Genomic DNA, 19,238 nt, shown 5'->3' with positions numbered 1-19,238 from the left:
TTATTTTTAAAAGTACCTGAAGATGGCCGGGTTGCAGACATGCTGTGGATCCAATGCTTCTCCTTGTATAAACTCATAGCACAGTCCATTATTGAAGGTACAGTACAGTTGTGGTGCACAGCCATGAGCCTGCAACACTCGAAAACTCTTTACTTCCTCATCTCGATCAACTAACAACTCGGTCTTATTGCCATAAATTCTCACCAGGACTACATCCTCCATGGTATCACCCACATAACAGCCAATAAGTTTATTTGTGATTCCATCTGTGAAGAGCTGCCAGAAGGAAAAAAATAATGAATAGGTAAAAGCAATTACATATTTTTAAGGACTAGGAGATAACTTGAAGCTAATGAATTAAATATTAATTAAAAGAAAAATACGTACTTCTTAATATAAAAGAAACTGTGGATACAATTTTGTCTAACGTGTCTAAAATTTTAATTCTAGATTTAAACAAAAAGGAATGCTAATGTTTAGCATATGTTGCCCTTAATTCTTGTAATATCACTGTCGTCATTATTTCTATGTAATTTTTTTGGTACTGTTATATCGCACAGTCTGCCTTGTACTGTATCATTGCATATGCGCAGGTGTGTGTGTGTGTGTGTGGTGTGTTCACACAGATAATCTCTCCTATGTCTAAAACACTGGAAAGTCTCTGAAGGTAGGAACATTGCCCTCTTCTCAGTGTGGTACGTTACATACAAAATTCCTTACTAATGTTCACAAGTTTTTAAATATACAAATATAATCTACCATAAATTACATTACAATAAATCTCCAACTTACAAAAACTGAATTTTAAATATTAACTGTAAAGATTACTTAAAATTCACTTAACACTGTTAAGCACTCAAGTTATAATATTTTTAACTTGAATGCTATGGCTAAAAAAAGAAATGTAACCTTAATTAGAGGAAGATAAAGAGGTAAGTAAATAATTCTATGGTATTTTCTAAACGGGGCTTTTGAAGAGTGTTAAGTACTTCAAAATGTTTCTTTTATCTCAGTTCAAGGTATATTTAAAAACAGACACTTCATTAACAATACTAGTTCTCCAGGCTATTCAAAAAGTGTAACTTACATTTTCCTCTATACCAGCGGTTCTCAACCTTCCTAATGTCGTGACCCTTTAATACAATTCCTCATGTTGTGGTGACCATCAATCATAAAATTATTTTTGTTGCTACTTCATAACTATAATTTTGCTACTGTTGTGAATCATAATGTAAATATCTGATAGGCAGGGGATCCCCAAAGGGGTCGCAACCCACAGGTTGAGAACTGCTGCTCTATACTAATTTGATAGTAGAATTAACTCTTCTATTCACCCAGTTATAATTTAGAGCTTTTAGAGGCTCTTAAGTGGATAAAGGAAGAAAAGAAAAAGTGAAACCAAGACTGAAGGACTTGGTTACATTTATTACAATACCATAGCAACTCAAAAATAATATTCTAAATAATATTCTAAATTTTTTTCTAAGACAACTGGGTAAGAACAGGAAAAAAGGCCAGTAAGAAGATGAATTGTAAAACAATGTATGTATATTTAACAAATGCCTAAAAAATAAACATTTCTATTTTAATTGGATTGCTGTGACAATAAATCATACATGAAAAGTTGATATTCAGATGAGAATTTGAAATGAAGTATTTACTAAAATGAATATATATATAACAAGTATTTATATAATGGTTTGTATCATACACAGTGCTTATCCTATTACCAATTCAGCTAACACAGGTAAAACTATATGAGCTAATGCAAAGAAACTTATTTTGAGTATACATGTCTATAAATATGGATAGGGAGAGAAGTACTGCTTTCCACCTAGATTTTAAAAAAAGTATATATGAAAGAAATTGCCAAGAAGTATATACACTTAAATTGAATGCTAATCACTTTATTGAAATCTATGTAAAAAAGCATGTTATTTAAAACCAATGAAGCAAATGGGGATTCTAGATAATGCATACATGAATACTAATTTCATTCTCTGTATTTTGAGCATGTTAGAACATGTGTATGTGTGTATGTGTGTATATATATGTTTTGTTTTGTTTATCCCAAGACGGGTTCTTCCTCTTGCCCACCCTGCAGTGCTATGACATGATCACAGCTCATGATCTGGTACTGCAGCTTTGAACTCCTCCTGGGCTGAAGAGAGCCCCCTGCCTCAGCCTCCTGAGTAGCTGGAACTGCAGGCAAGTACCACCATGATTGGCTAATTTTTCTTATTTTTTAGAGACAAGGTCTCAATATATTGCCAGGCTGGCCTCAAGTTATCCTCCCACCTCACCCTCCTGAGTCACTGGAGTTACAAGTATGATTCACTATGCCCAAAAGAAAATTATATTTTTTAACTTCATGATGTAACTAATTAAAGCATCAGTAAATGACTCACTGATCTATATAATACAGCACACATATATAAGATTCATTTGTGAATGACTTCCAAAACAAATCAATGATAAAACTTAAAGACAGATTTTAAAAGGAGGTGGGTAAGTTAAAAAGTCCAAGTGAAGACTAAAAAAGATTATGCTGCCACCTATCCCATCTATGATAAAGGCCACTTCTTCCTCCTTCCTTTCTCAGCTGAATTTGTAGAAAAGGAATTTTGTATTTCCATTTCCAAAGCTAACATCTACTCTTTTCTTTTAATAATTTTTATTTTTATTATGCAATACTTGTAGCACATAGTTTTAAAAGTTAACTACAGAGTGTCCCAAAGGTGACACAAAATTACCCAAATATAGGGAAACGGGGAAACTGTACCTAAAAGCACCTTTATTTACAAAATATTGATTACAAAATTTTACAAAGAGGTAGCCAACACACAGAGAATATTCTGTAAATATTTTATAAAATTTTGTAGTGAATATTTAGTAAACAAAGGTACATTTAGGTATAATTTCCCAGTTTCCATATCTATGGTGACCTTAGAGTCATCCTGCAGCATTAAACCTTTGTAAATAAGTAACAGTAGCTCCCCCTAATAATCTACTTTTCAACTCTCCTGCTATATAATTCCTTATTTTTTAATATTCTTAACCTGCTTTTTTATAAAGTCTGCACATTATTTAAGGGTTTCTTATAACACTAGGCTTTCCTATATCATCTCCTGCTACACACATGTACATAAAGTTATTCGTACTGTTACATTTTTTGTTTTTATCAGTTTTCAATTCTACATTATGTAATTGATGTGTGTCCTGTAAATTTCCTCTCCTGGATGGCTTTTTTCTCTTTAATAAATCTTATTTTCTCACTTACTACTTTATATCTATTTGTACTCCCTATATTGGACTGTAAAGCCATGAAGGAGTGGGAATAGGAATTCAGCAAGCAAAGCTCTGCCATCTCCCCAACACACGCAAACACACATGCACACACACTATACTACCTTCATCTCACTCTCACCCATTTACATTTTAGTTACTGACACAAGATTTTATTTCGACAAAGGGTTCTAGCTCTAGAGAAAATGTTGAAAATCACTGATCTACATCATCTGTTGTACCACTTTCATTCCTGGTCAAGGGGAATTAACAAGAACAAGATTTACCTTCCTAATTAAAACAACTCCCCTGTCCCCCAGAAATCCCAAGTGAAATAACAATTTCAAGACACTGGATTTTAGACAACAGAAAACAGCAATTCTAAGAGATGGGAAACAAACAAAAGTAAGCTCTACAACTGTTCCAGCTTAATGTCTTGAAAGAATCCTCAAGCCCTAGCACAGGGAAGGAGAGCTCGGATAGAGCTGCGTGGACTTTCTGAACTGAAATAAATTGAGAATCAAAGGACATCAAGACAGAGTATGCAAGACAGAGTACTGAAAGAGAAAGAGAGGCAAAGAGAGAACTCTACAGCTATGCAAATGGTCCACTGGGTATTCAAAAGGGTACTGACACATGTATATGCGGAAACTACCTGTGAGGAAATTATTTAAATGTGAAGGGAAAAATAATCCAAAAGGATTAAAAACAAAACCATCAATGAAACAGAAAAACCCAGCAGTCAAAAACTGTTCTTTGAAGAGATGAATAAAGTTGATAACTTCTAAGCAAAACTCTTCAACACAGTAAGACAACACAAATTATGGATGAAGTTTATATGTACTTCACTACAGATCCTAGACATGTATTATTAAAAACTCTTCCCAATATAGAAAAAGAAACTCCCAACTTGATACCAAAACTTGTCAAGGTCATTACGAGAAAGGAAAATTATAGGCCAGTTCTCCCTCATGAACACAGTTGCAAAAATCTTAATCAAAATATAAGCAACTGATACAATGATATATATATAAAGGAGAACATACCACAACCAAATAGAGTTTACTCTAGGAATGCAAAAGTTATTTAACATTCAATTTTTTAAAAAAAATCAAAATAGTTCACCTACTAACAGAAAATAAAAGTCCTGTGATCATCATGAGATGCAGAAAAACACCAATAAAATTTAACACTCATTCATGATAAAAATGCTTACAAAAACTAAGAATAAAAAGAAACTTCCTTCCTTAATCTGACAGAGTAACCAAAGAATACTTAGAAAAAAACAGCATACCTAACAACAGCAAATATCATACGTACCAATAAATGATTATCAATGTTCTCCCTAACACTGGGAACTAAATATGGATGCCCACTGTCACCTTTCACCTTTTATTTCAATAGTGTGCTACTTCACACCATGTTAAAATACAGTTGGCCCTCCATCTCTCCAGGTTCTGTGTTTTGCAGACTCAACCTGTCTCAGATAGAAAATACTCAGAAAAAAATCAAACAACAAAAAGAAACAATTTAACAATAAAAAAACTAATTTTAAAATACAGTATAACAACCATTAACATTGTTAATAGCATTTACATGTAAATAGTATTTACATTGTATTAGGTATTATAAGTAAGGCAAATACTACCCCATTTTATTTCAGGGACTAACATCTTCAGATTTGCTGTCAGTGGGGGTCCTGAAACCAATCTGAGGATATCAAGAGGCTATATTTTACTAATGGCATATATTACTTGTACTTTTAAAACAAAATTAACAGATTTAGTTAGAATACGAGCCTTTCTGATTTTCTTCTTTATTCTCCTTAAAATTTAAAACCTGATGTTATTATAAAATAAATAATTAAATTGCATGTTTAATATGATCATAAACTAGTACATTTGTATATTTGGAGCCATCAAAAATTATAGTTAATACCATATGAGCATGGGAAAATGGGAAAATGTTTACAAAGGGCTGGAGGGAAAAGAAATTCAAAATTGTTCATAGGATTGCAAACTATGTAAAATATGTTTAAGAGAAGTAGAAGGTAATTAAAAATAAAATAGTTGAGAATAGAATAGAATATGAATGATAGGAAATCTTTTTTCCTATTCAAAGTTCCAATATTATGGGTGGGTGCCATAGCTCATGCCTATAATCCTAGCATTTTGGGAGGCTAAGACCAGAAGTTTGGGAGGATCACTTAAGACCAAAAGTTCAAGGCCAGCCTGGTAACATAATGAAATGCCAACTCACTATGTCATCCCTTATTTACATCTAAAAAAATTTGTTTAAAATTAGTCAGGTGTGGTGGCAGGTAACTGCAAGTCCAGCTAGCGGGGAGACTGAGGCAGGAGGATCACTTGAGTCTAAGAGCTTGAAGCTACTCTGAGCTATGATCATGCCACTTCACTCCAGCCTGGACAAGACAGTGAAACCCTATCTCTTAAAAAGAAAGTTTTAAAATTGTGATACATCTTTTTAGTGTTTCTGTGTTCATACAGTCTTTTTTAAAAAGAAATGTATGCATTTATAGTACATGATTTTCTCTGAGTATGTACTTATGAAAAAAGATGAATTCAAAACATTCTATTTTAATTAGAAAAAAATAAATCTGCTATTGTGATTGCCGCTAGGGGGAGGGAGAGGTTAAGAGGAGGAAAGGAAAAGGAAAAGATACTCCGGGTTGCTAGAAATACTTTCTTTCCCTGGGCTGGGATTATACAGGTATATGTTTTACAACAATTTATGTTTCATGTACTTTTCTGTATGTTTGTTGTCTTTCACAATTTTTAAAAAAATATTAAAAATTTATTTATAGCCAATCTGTTACATCAAGAGTAAAATAATTCCTTAGATAACAAAAGAGAACTATAACTTCTGATTCCTTAAGTATAGGTCTTCTATTCCTTTTGTCACCCAATCCTCAAAAATCCACCTTAAGCATCCCTCTCTGAAATGTCAAATCTGTCCCGTATCTTTGAGGCCATTGCCCTAGTTTGAGTCACAAAACATATTTTCTAAACTAACACAATAGTTTTTCATTGGCTGTCTTTCTCAAAAGTTTTTTTATGCATTATACCTGAAAGAAATATATTTATCATCAAGTATATAGATATTTTTATATAAAACTAAGCTTACCTTACTACTTGCAAGGCTCTTTGATGTTTCCTATCATAATCATAATTTATTCTAACTCATCTTTTTGAATTATAGTGGTATCAACCCATTATATTCATTTGGCATTCTATTAACACGTGCTAACCACCAGTTTCAAAACCAAAGTCCTAAGTCTACAATCCCCAACCTCCAGGCCAGCCTGTTAGGAGGAGCTGGGCCTCAGATCTCCAGGCCAACCTGTTAGGAGGAGCTGGATCTCAGATCTCCAGGCCAACCCCTTCTTTCTAAGTGTCTTCCAAGAAACTTAGGAACTGGTGGCACAGAAGGAGGTGAGAGGTATACAACTAAGCAAAGCAGCTCCCCAAAGCTCAACTCCCCATTATTGTATTTCTGCCTGAGCTCTGGCCACCACTACCAACTCCCCCACCTCCCCATCACTATCACTACCACCCACCCCTGGGAATAACTATCTTCCATGAAACTGGTCCCTGGTGCCAAAAAGGTTGAAATGTTTTAAATTGAGGAGTAAGTGATCACTGTCCTAATTGACCACTTACTCCTCAATTTAAAACATTTCCCTCAACCAGTGAATGGTTCTTTACATTATAGGCTATTATTTCTTTAAAAAAAAAAAAAAAAAGCACATGATATAATTCATCTGCATAAAAACACTCAACAGCTTCCCATTATGTCCTTGATAATAAAATACCAAATCTTCAATGAGGTACAAAATTTTCACATCTAATTCCTACCCCTACCCCCAAAATCATTCCCATTTCTTTTCTTGCACACACTTTGTTCTGTCCAAATTACTCACAGTCTAACTTCCTTGCCTTTGTGAGTTTTCCTTTGCCCTGAAGAGTTTCCCACTCCATCTGATCACATCTATCCTTCAAAGCTTTTCTCAGGTATCTCCACCTCTATGAAGCCTTCGTCCCACATTACCCCAGGCCTACCTTGTGCTACAGTTAGATGTGCAATGTAATCCTGCTGAAAATCAGCATTATGCCTAATAGAAAAAAAAATTACCAATCAGAATTATCGAATTTTAGGAGCTTACCACTCTTTTAGTTCCATTTTTCTATTAACATATAAGGGGTGGGAGAAAGAGAGGTGGAGGAATGAGTACCGACATACGCTATGCACAAATGTAGCTAATTTCATTTAATTCTCATGACTACTTTCAAAACATGTAATAATTCTATTTTATTGTGAGATTTAAAAACTTGCCAAAGATTACAAATGGCTAGAATCACTATTCAAAACCGCCCTCTTTCCACCACATTACACTAAGAGAAGTGAAGTTTGCTTAGTCCAAGTCGCACAGCTGTTAACACAGAACCTAAAAATCAACACACTCTTTAGCCTCATCTTCATAGTCATATCTTAATAAAATACATAGGAGCTTATTAAAAAGTACACATTTTCAATAGGAACCTATCAAACATTACGCATTTTTGATAGGAGCCTATCAAACAGTATCTCTTTTAGTCATCGTTGATGGTCTTAGTTAGTACCACCTACTACTCTCTTTATCATTCTAAGATAGTGAGAACAGGGAATAGAGAGTAGAAAATTGGACCTAACCACTGATATTAAAACCCTAATATACACCTACAGGACTCAAGATTCCTAGCAATATATCTTCTGGAGCACTTAGTATATTAGTTTAATTTACCTAAGATTTTTCAGAAACATTTACTGCTTAAAGGAACAAACTCCTTTTAAAAATATAAAGTTAATAAATTATAACACTAAAAGGAGACAAAACATGAAAGTACAACTATCCAGATTCAACTTTTGATTCTTCATTTAAAACCAATAATATAAAATGTTAAATATAAATGTTACAATAAAAAAGGTTATGTATTTTTAATAGAATAGTTCAGTAACTACCTCCAACATGGTTAGAAAGAAGAAGGAAAACCTGACAGAAGTTTCCAATACAGCGTTATAGGCTTAAAAAAAAAAAAAAAAAAGAAATTTCAAAAACATTCATTCAAAATCATACAAAAAATTGTAGTACAGTAGGAAGTACACTTTTTAAATGTTCCTGTTTAAATGTCCCTGAGTAATTTCTGCATATGAACAAAATTTGAATGTTCACTCCAAAAACACTATACTATTATAATCTTCTTTTTGGTCTTTCCCATCAGACAGAGAATTTCAAAGAACAGATATTTGTTTTTTGACTCAGACATCCAACATATAATAAATGGTCCACAGCAACAATTATTACCATGAGAGAGAGCATTTGTTTCATTCTTACAATAACACTTCGGAGTAGGAACTATTATTGAATCCCTTTTATAGCTAAGGATACTGAATCTTTGGAAGGCTAAGTAACTTGACCAGGGTAACAAAGCTGGTAGAGTAAAGAGCCTGGACTCAAAACTGGCATTGCGTTCAAGTTTCATGCTCTTGAGCACTACAATACATACTAAGTTTATATAAGGTACCATATAGCAAGCAATCTCATTGAGACCCTATAATAACAGCAGATATAATTGTTTTATAATATTACATAATAATTGGAGTTGCTACCTTACCCATCAAGTCTTGGACATTGGGACCTACTACAGGTCCTAAGTTATGGGAAAACTCACATAATAACAAGTTAATGTGAAAAATAACATTGCTCAACATTGCAAACAGAAAGACCCTGAGAAAATGTACTGGAATATTCCAAACACCAGCTCTTTTTAAAAGGAAAAACAATTTTAAGAGGCTCCTGTGAATTACTGCTGAACCTGAGATCTTGCTTGATTCCTTATTCCTTTATAAAATGTCTTATCTAAAGAAATGTAATAAATCAAACATTTCAACCTTCAAATAAGTTAGGGAGAGAGCTGTTACACAACAATAGAAGTTACTGTCTTAAAGGAAAGCTGAAATGATCCCTCCTTTCTAAAATGGTGTTATTTATGGAAAAAGTAATTCAAATTTATGTTTAAGGTAACTTAAAGCAAATCTTTATATGAGCCAAAGCATTTACTTTTAAGAATTTATCTTTAGACTGAAGTGGATTCCCTATCTCAATTGTAATATAAAAACATAACTTTTTCTGGGTCAAAGAACAAAAATTCACAAGATGGGTTGTCACCATAGATCACAAACCACAAATTCAGTTTCATTAACTACTAAATATTCACTAACAGTACTTATCTACATCTACCTTATAAGATAGTTAGGAGAACGTTATGTGAGTGTAATTTTTTTTTTTTTTTTTGAGACAGAGTCTCACTTTGTTGACCTGGGTAGAATGCCATGGTGTCATAGCTCACAGCAACCTCAAACTCAGGCTCAAGCAGATCCTCTTGCCTCAGCCTCCCGAGTAGCTGGGACCATAGACACACACCACAACATCCAGTTAATTTTTCTAATTGTAGTAGAAATGGGGTCTCACTCTTTATCAGGCTGGTCTCAAACTCCTGAGCTCAGGAGATCCACCTGCAAAGGCCTCCCAGAATGCTAAGATTACAGGCATGGCAGAGTATATGTATTATTAAATAAATACTAACCATTGTGGCTAATACTGTTGTTTTAGATCTAGTAGATAATATATGCCAAAAAAACTCATCACTCCTTTCATACTTTATTCTTTTAATCTTGTTAAAATAGGAACCCTATCCAAAATGAGATACCTTATCCTAAGTGCCTGTAAGTTTTGAGCAAAGACTGGGCCCTCTATCATTTTGACTGTATCAAAGTCTTTTACTTGCTTCTGGATTTTCTGATATGCTCTGAATAGTTTAGCTTGCAGGAGTAATCACCAGTAAAGTATTACTGTAAGTAAGCTTCTAAAGTGTATTTAAAGCATACATAAGTATATTAGAAAAATCTTTGAGAAAAAACAGTCTACATTACTGATACTTGACTATTCTAAAATCACATTATACCATGGTGACTGTATGAGACTTTCCCTTCTGAAATGTTAAGTATGATTTTTCATCTTCATATTTTAACAGATGAAAATAAAATCTCAAAAGAAGATATTCCCACTGAGATTTACTAAAGAAATACTGAAGCATCATAAAAATAGTTTATAATGATGTGAGGAATCAGATCCATTGCATTGAGAAGTGAATCACCATCAATTCAGCTTAGTAGATGTCCAGCTTCTGAACCAAAAGCTTCCATTGTACATGTAGGGAATGTATTTCTAGCTAATAATGATCCTTAGAGCAAAATAAGTGGTAGGATTCATTTTCACTCACAAATAGTGTATTAGAAGTCTGGATTATAAGCCTAAAGGTCTTTTAAAGTTAAAAGTTGCTACATATGAGTGGTGCCCATAGCTCAGTGGGTAGGGCGCTGGAATGTGGCGCTGCCACTGAAGCTGGCAGGTTCAAACCCGGCCCTGGCCAGCTAAAATCAACAATGACAACTGCAAAAAAAAAAAAAAAAAAAATAGCCAGAGTTGTGGCAGGCGTCTGTAGTCCCAGCTACTTGGGAGGCTGAGGAAGAGAATCGCTTAAGCCCAAGAGTTTGAGGTTGCCCTTAGCTGTGACGCCATAGCACCCTACCAAGGGCAACGTAGTGAGACTCTGTGTCCCCCTCCAAAAAAAGTTGCTACGTAGAGGATTCAATCGCAAGTAGTTACTTTCCACGATCAAAAACAGTTTGATGTCACTATATTTTGTCCTTTTTTACCTATATCCTGGCTTTGCTTCACGGAGTTTCACCTAAAAAAAGGGATAGAACCAATAGTACCTACCATAATAATGGCTGTTTGGGCGACTAAATAATAAAAAAAGTACAGAGCACCTAACCCCACAGCCTGGCATATATGACTCTACTCACAATAGCTATTAATACTATTTTACAGACAAATACACCAGAGGAAATTCCAGTCCTCAAAGCTTCAAATTTTAACATCATTGCTTAAAAATGATTTGCCAGCAAAGTGTCTACAAGGAAGTAGCACTGCATTTAATTAATAAGTAATCTGTTTAATTGTAATTGATTGCCAGGAAATAAAATCATTTTATTAAATTTTAGAACCTTCCATTAAAAAAACTACAAAAAGGCTCGGCGCCTATAGCTCAACCGGCTAAGGCGCCAGCCACGTACACCTAAGGTGGCGGGTTTGAATCCCCAGCCCAGACCCGCCAAACAACAATGACGGCTGCAACCAAAAAATAGCCGGGGGTTGTGGCGGGCGCCTGTGGTCCCAGCTACTTGGGAGGTGGAGGCAGGAGACTCGCTTGAGCCCAGGAGTTGGAGGTTGCTGTGAGCTGTAATGCCACAGCACTCTGCCCGGGGGACAGCTTGAGGCTCTGTCTCAAAAAAACAAAACAAAACAAAAAAAAAACTACAAAAAAATTAAAAAGTACTGAGTTTCAACTTGGAAGACATTTCCTTAATTAAAGGAAACATATCAATTTTTTTAATCACACATGATCATTTTGGATCCACTATTTCCTAGACATTTAACAAATATTCCCTCAAAATTTTGAAATTTTTCATCTAAAAACTTTATTTTCCAAAACGTAGGGGTCTTTTTAATCTGTTGAAAACTCTTCTAAGCAATAAAAACTGAAACTAACACTCATGAAAGTGTCAGTGTCAGGAACTTTTCTGGGCCCTCAGCACTGTTCATGTTTTATGCATCTCTGTATAAGTGCCTGGACAGTTTAGCAAAATAACTTAGCAAAGGATGAAATCAATAAACACTGCTAAATAAATTAGTCATCAAAATGAGGCAGAGAGATGATGAGGCTAATTAAAATGAATGCTCTTACATTACTGCTCATATTTAAAACTAACTTCAAATATCCTACCCTTTCAAATTACTGACTTTCTTTGCAAGGGAAAAAGAGAAAAGAAGGTTCGTTTTTATGGCAGTTTCCTGAAACTCTATACTGCAAAAGCTAAAAACAAATTAGTATTCAAAATGTCCCATACATGAAAGCATAACTTCCTAATTATTAGAAAACTCTTAAGAGTCTTAGCGATTTTTCTCTCAATTTTTTATGTGTGAATACAGTGGCTCAAGAAAAGGAAATATTCACAAGCCACTGCTAATTCTAACATCAGACATTAATTTTACTAAGACGACTTTAACAATACCAATTCAAATAAAACAATGTGTTCAGGGCTACCTAAACACCCTATCTAGCAATGCATGGTCGTGGTCATTTCTTTGGAATTGAGTATTCTCGCCAATTCGAGGATTTGGGAAGATAAAACGCTGAGCGAGACATCAATGGGAGTACAGGGCCGGGGGGAGGGAAAGGAAAAGATCAGGGAGGATTAATTTCTGCATTATTTGTGGATGGGAAAGGAAGTTACTTGGGCCCTAGGAAGGGGAGTGGAAAAGATCCATTTTGCAGTTATCAGGAACTGAGGAATGGGAGGAGGGGCAACTATCATCTAGGAATCTTGCCAGTCTCGTAGCTGCTTCCAGAAAGAGAAAATGTGCCCTCAGGTCATTCTCAATAAGCTACAGTGAAGGAAGGGGGAGTGACCTTCCTAGGTTTGACAGAGGAAATAGAGGCTCACTTCCCAATGGACTGAAAGAGGATTCGGTTCCCTTGGTCACCGGGGAATAGAAGGGATTGTAGTAAGAAGCCCCAAGGCCACGGTAAGGAAGTGAGATCCAGGGCTGAGGCGTGGGCGTTACCTGCAGGGTCACCTCCTGGGGGTCCCAGTGGGGCCGCAGGTGTTGCAGGAGCCTCAGGGCCCCTTCCCGGCAGCGCTGTTCCTCCTGATCCTGAACCGTTACGTTGAGCTTGGGCACCTCCGGGGAGCCGGACGGGACGTGGATGTAATTGGCCATGGCCCAGGCGACCGCGGAGATTACCACAACAACGACGGCGACGGCGACCACGAGAACTGCGGGCGCCGACAGGCTGCTGGACCCTTCCGTCCCGGGGCGCCCTCACGGGAGGGCTGGGGGCGCTCGGACGGGCGGGCGAGCTGTAGGAGAACGACTGGAGGAGGCCCGATAGCCGGTCAGGTCTGGACAGCAGCTGAATCGAGCTGGGCCGCTCACGGGGGAGATTCCTCTTGTCGGCGCTCCACCGCGGGCGGCCGCGGAGCATGCCGGGACTGGCCTGACGCTGGCGTCACGCGCAGGGCGGAGCCTCCGCTGCGTCAGCGACCGGAGCTGGATTCCTAACGTCTGTGCACAATGGGCCGGCTGTACGGGGGCTGATTGCCTACGTGTGATTGCTTTCTGAGGCTGTAGCTGGTTCAGTCCTGTGAGCTGCCGGTCTAGAAAACGCAGGGCTACTTCTCGGGGATGAGCCTGAGCCCTGCCAAGACTCGCAAGGCTTTAAAGCTTACCCGATCGGGAGGGTTGTGGGGATCTGGGATTGAGTTACAGCGAAATTTTTGTGGAAAGTAAAGGACAGGTTCTGAATTAACCCAAGGATCATTGTATGAACCTGGCCTAGGTCTGACGAACTGGATTAACACGGTCGCCTTGATCTTAGAGCGGTTACGTATTAGGAACTGCATACCAGTTGTATTAGCAACTGAATTCCCGTTAGCTGTATAACAGTGCTCAGGACATACTTAAAGTTATTTTTTAACTAAAAGTTAATATTATATACTACTTCAAGAGTTATTTGTAGTCAGATGTTTGGCCATACTGACAATTATTCAAAGCCAGGAAGAACAGGTTAGAGTCTGCAATGAAGATGCAAGGGGCTCACCACTACTGTCTTCAAACTTTTCATCTAAATGCCTTATGGCTGCCATTTCCCCAGTTCAGAGAACACTGAGCATTGGATAATCCACGAATAATTTATTGGACCTTACTAATTTTCCTTTTTGATGGGGGAAATGGGCTGGGATTTGACCTCTGTGTCTTCTCAGCAGGACTTAATATATGGTGAATACATTTGTTGATTGTAAATTAAATCCTTAACTTGACTCCGTTGAATTAACATTCAAAATGCTTAATTGCCTCATTGGCCTAAGTGTACATTCTGATTGTTCAGAAAGAACTTTCTTACCTTTGTAAGTCACTAAATACTTAAAAGAGAACCGCAAACATTCCAATTAAAAGTGGAGAGAAAGGAAGCGAGCTACAGCAAGGAAGTTGATTCAACATTTTGCAGACTTAGGTTTTTTTTTTTTTTTTAAATCATGTACTGCAAGAAACATTAGATCATGAGTCTCTTCCAGTTTGGAAAAAGATAATATACCAATACTTACATTTTAGATAGTACTTCTTGTATTTTGTGTATAAATTATATGAGGGTTTTTCGGGGGAGGGGGTTGTTGGGGGTTTTTTTGTTTGTTTGTTTGTTTTTTGGCAGTTTTTGGCCAGGACCAGGTTTGAACCCAACACCTCCAGTATATGGGGCTGGCGCCCTACTCCTTTGAGCCACAGGTGCTGCTGCCCTGTATGATGTGTTTTTTGTTAAAGAGTTGACATCTAGGGTGGCACCTGTGGCTCAAAAGGGTAGGGTGCCAACTCCATATGCTGGAGGTGGCGGTTCAAACCCAGCCTCAGCGAAAAATGGCAAAAAAAAAAAAAAGAGTTGACATTTAAAAAATTATAAAACTATTATTTTGTAACTGTAAAATAATTTAATAGCAAATTATGAAAATTTATTTTGGAAACTGCATTAGTTCATAATTTTAAATGAGTACTTAAAAAAAGTAACCAAAAAAGTGTAAGATACTTGTAGATAAAATTATACTAATGGACAAATAAACTATATTCATAAATAAGAAAGGATAATTACTATAAGTATCTCAATTCTCTCTGAACTAATCAATACATATAATGCAATTCCAGCTAAAATCTCAATAGGGTTTTTCACAAAAGTCATTAAAATAACATTGAAATTTATACCAAAACTTGAGGTCCAACAACAGCTGCTATAATTTTGTGGGGGGTGGAGAACAGATAAGGTTGAAGAATAACTTGGGAGACCCGTCCTTCCAAAATTTACTATATATTGGTTTAAGAGTGAGCAAATAGGCCAGTAGAACATAAAAAAGAGCCCAGAAAAAACCTATGCCCACATGATTACCTTGTATATGACAAAAATTGCATTAAAAATTAGTGAGAAACTTTGAGTTTGTCAGTCAACAGTACTGGAACAAATGCTTTTGTATGGTAAAAAATTTTGATCCCTCCTCATACATAAAAATTCAGAGAAGATTAAAAATCTAAATGTTCAAAGCAAAACTAAAATGTGCAAGAATCATGAATTCTTTTCAACTTCATCTGTAGATTCAATACAAATCTAATCAAAAACCCAGGAAAGTTATGTCGTGCATATCAACAAATCAATTCTAACATTTACATGGAAAGGCAAAAAACTCAGAATAGCCAACATAATATAGAAAAAGAACAAAATCAGAAAACAGGCCGTACTTAACTTCAAGACTTATTATAAAGCAACAGCAATCAAGACAGTGTAGAATTTTCAAATGAATAGATAAACAGATCAATGAAACATAATAGAGTCCAGAAATAGATCTACACACATATAGCCAACTGGTATTTAACCAAGGAGCCAAAGTAATTGAATAGAAAGAGGATAGCCTTTTCAATAAATGATGCTGGAACAAGTAGACATGCAAATGCAAAAAAAAAAGAATATGGACACAGCCTTTACACCTTTTTCAGAAGCCTCAAATGGACCATAGACATGAATGTAAAATGTAAAACTATAAAACTCTTAGAAGGTAACATAGTATAAAATCTAGGTGACTGGGTGTAGGAATGACTTTTTAGATGCAACACCAAAAGCACAGTCAATGAAAGAAAAATTCACAAAGTGCTCTTCATAAAAATTAAAAACTTTTGCTCTACAGAAGACGCTGTTAAACAAATGAAAAGATAAGCCACAGACTGGAAAAGATATTTGAAAAACATATTCAGTGAAAGCTGTATTCAAACTGCGCAAAGATTTCTTAAAACTCAGCAATAGGAAAACAAACCAAATTTAAAAATGAGGCAAGGATGAGAACAGATACCTGATTCATCAGGAAGATGTACAGATGTCAGATAAGCATATGAGAATATCTTCAACATGATACATCATTAGGGATTGCAACTTTAAACAATTACGGCATACCACCCCACATCTATTAAAATGGCTAACATCCAAAACACCAACAACCAAATGCTGGTGAAGATGTGGAGAAACAGGAACTCTTATTTATCATTGGTAGAAAGCAAAATGCTATATAGCCACTTTGGAAGACAGTCTAGTAGAGTCTTACAGAGCTAAACATAGTTTTACCATATAATCCAGCAGTCATACACTTTGGTAGTCACTCAAGTGAGTTGAAAACTTACATCCACACAGAAACCTGCACAAAAATGTTTATAGCAGCTTTCTTCATAACTGTGAAAATTCATGTATGCTACATCCACACGATGGAACATCATTCGGAGGTAAAGAGAAATGACTAATCAAGTTAAAAAAACAAAAAGCCACTGACATTTTGGAAAAGGTAAAATTATAGAGAACCCAGTGTTGCCAGGGGTTCAGGCAGAAGGAGGAAGGACTAGAGCATAGGGGATTTTTTTAGGGCAGTGAAACTACTCCATATGCTACTATAATGGTAGGTGTATAACATTATGGACTTGTAAAAATGCATAGAACTATACAACACGCAGGGTGAACCTTAACATAAGTTACGAACTTTATATTTTCGGCAATCAACAAAATGCCTTGCTAAAGTCGTTAATAAATGTAAATGAGTGAATGAAAAAAATGCATAAGAAAATATAGGCTCAAATATCTATGGTTTCAAGTTAAAAAAAGATTCCTAAACAAGACTCATAAAGCACATATTATGAAGGTAAAATATTGATAAATATGAAAATATTAAAATTTAAACAGAAGGCTCCGCACCTGTAGCTCAAATGGCTAGGGCGCCAGCCAAATACACCAGAGCTGGTGGGTTCAAATCCAGCCCAGACCTGCCAAACAACAATGACAACTAAAAAATAGCCGAGTTTGTGGCGGGTGCCTATAGTCCCAGCTACTTGGGAGGCTGAGGCAGGAGAATCACTTAAGCCCAAGAGTTTGAGGTTGCTGTGAGCTGTGAAGCCATAGCACTCTACCCAGGGCAACAGCTTGAGACTCCATCTCAAAATAAATAAATAAATAAATAAAATTTAAACAGAAAAAAAAGTTAAAACTTCTTGACCCAAGACACCATAAAATTAAATAACAAGCCATTAGAAAAGATATTTACAACGTGCATGATCAAGAAATTATTTGTATTCAGAATACTACTAATAAGAAAATCAAACTACCATAGAATAATGGGCAAACAATATCAATTCTCAGAAGAGGAAAAGCAAATAGCCAATAAGCTTTTGCAAATGTACCTCCCTAACTAACAATCAAAGCAATGTAAATGAAAACAGTAATGAGATACCAGCTCACATCCAGTTTGAAGTCTCATAATGCCAAGTATACATTACTTATGGAGAAATTTGTTTAAAATGTGAAGAATAATTTTGCAATTTTTAATACAGTGAAATGTAGGCATCCTTTGCCACCTAGCAATTTCAATTCCAGGTATATACAAAAATCCCACACGTGCACAAGAAAGTTCACTGCAGTATTGTTCCTAATAGTTAAAAACTGACAACAATCTAACTGTCCTGCAATATGGAAATAGTTAATGTTTAGATGGTTGGATAGATCAATAGATTAGTAGACAAAGAAAAGAAAGAAAGGAAGGAAGGGAGGAAGAGAATGAGGGAGGGAGGAAGGGAGCGGAGGGGAGAGCGAGAAAGAAAAGAAATCCTATACCAGAATGAAAATGGCAGGTGGAACATAGTCATCTCCTACTTATGCACATATTCAGGAGACAGGAGGGGCCCTAGAAGACAAGAATCAAGCAGTAGTTCTGTAAATCCAACCCTATGTCTAGTTAATTTCTGTGTCGCTTCTCTCCACCTGTTTTTACCTCTCTTCTGCTTCTAACTGTTCGGTTTTATTTCCTCATGATTTCTGCTTACTGGTTTCTCTTCGTTATCCTCCTACCTTTCAGACGTTACACATAGGCTATTCCCAGAGGGGCCCTTCCATCGTTTCCTTTAACACAACAACCTGTTTTATTTTTTCCATATCATTTATCCCCCAAGTGAGTTATCTTGAAATCACTCTATTTACTTTTTTAGGGGTCCATCTTTTGTAGTAGAATGTTAGTCCCAGCAAAGCACAGTCACAGTTTATCTTGTCTATTGCCACATTTGCACAGGCTAGAATAGTGCCTAGAACATTTAAAAAAAAAAAAACCCTCAATAAATAAATTTTTAAACCCGTCTACTTAGCCCTGAACCTATGCCAGTCTCACATAGGAATAGCCATCAGCCAGGGGTTGTGTTAGCTGATCACCACCACAGAGTACTCTGGTTATACTGAACTCTCTTGCTCATTAGTTATCTTTGGGTTTGGAAAAAAACCTTAGCTGCAGGGTGTCAGTAAAATTGTCCAGCGCCTTGTAACACATGTCTAGAGGACAGAAGATAGTTAAAAAGATACAACATTAATGGGAAGTATCCAACACGTTTTAGTCCCCTTCCTATATTTAGTATTACGTTGGGACCCTCTAATACCTGGAATGGTCTGTCCTCTTCTTTAAATCCCACTCATTTGTCAAGGTTTAACTCTCCAGTAGTTAAGCTCTTTCTTCGTGGAGCTTATCTGGATTTTTTTAGTCTAAATTGACTATACATCTGTTTAAATACCAAAAAAAAAAATTCTGCCTGTGACACCCACTTTGTAAATTTAAGTCATAATAATTGTGCCACATAAAAAGAGATTTTTAAAATCCTTTCTAACTGGTTACATAATGAACATTTTGTATGAAAGAATGAAAAGATCGCTGAATAT

At 36.2% G+C, this 19,238-nt stretch overlaps 1 protein-coding gene across 2 annotated transcripts in view; it reads right to left on the bottom strand.

Moving 5' to 3' along the window:
• Positions 1–13,471, bottom strand: part of ETNK1 (ethanolamine kinase 1) — a 48,155-nt gene extending 34,684 nt beyond the window's left edge. Inside the window, exons 1-2 of one of the 2 annotated variants that reach the window (XM_003792459.3) lie at positions 13,034–13,471; positions 17–276 (exon numbers count right to left, since the gene is read on the bottom strand). In XM_003792459.3, the coding sequence (XP_003792507.2) occupies positions 17–276; positions 13,034–13,189 (416 nt within the window). In that variant the 5' untranslated portion in view covers positions 13,190–13,471. Of the gene's footprint in view, positions 1–16; positions 277–7,364; positions 7,862–13,033 lie in introns of those variants that run through there. The other variant, XM_023514688.1, reaches the window with a different exon arrangement.
• Between the last annotated feature and the right edge of the window lie 5,767 nt (positions 13,472–19,238).

Source organism: Otolemur garnettii, unplaced genomic scaffold, assembly GCF_000181295.1.
Source record: "Otolemur garnettii isolate 467f Iridium unplaced genomic scaffold, OtoGar3 scaffold00057, whole genome shotgun sequence".
Lineage (NCBI taxonomy): Eukaryota > Metazoa > Chordata > Mammalia > Primates > Galagidae > Otolemur > Otolemur garnettii.
This window is presented reverse-complemented; position numbering and strand designations above follow the sequence as displayed.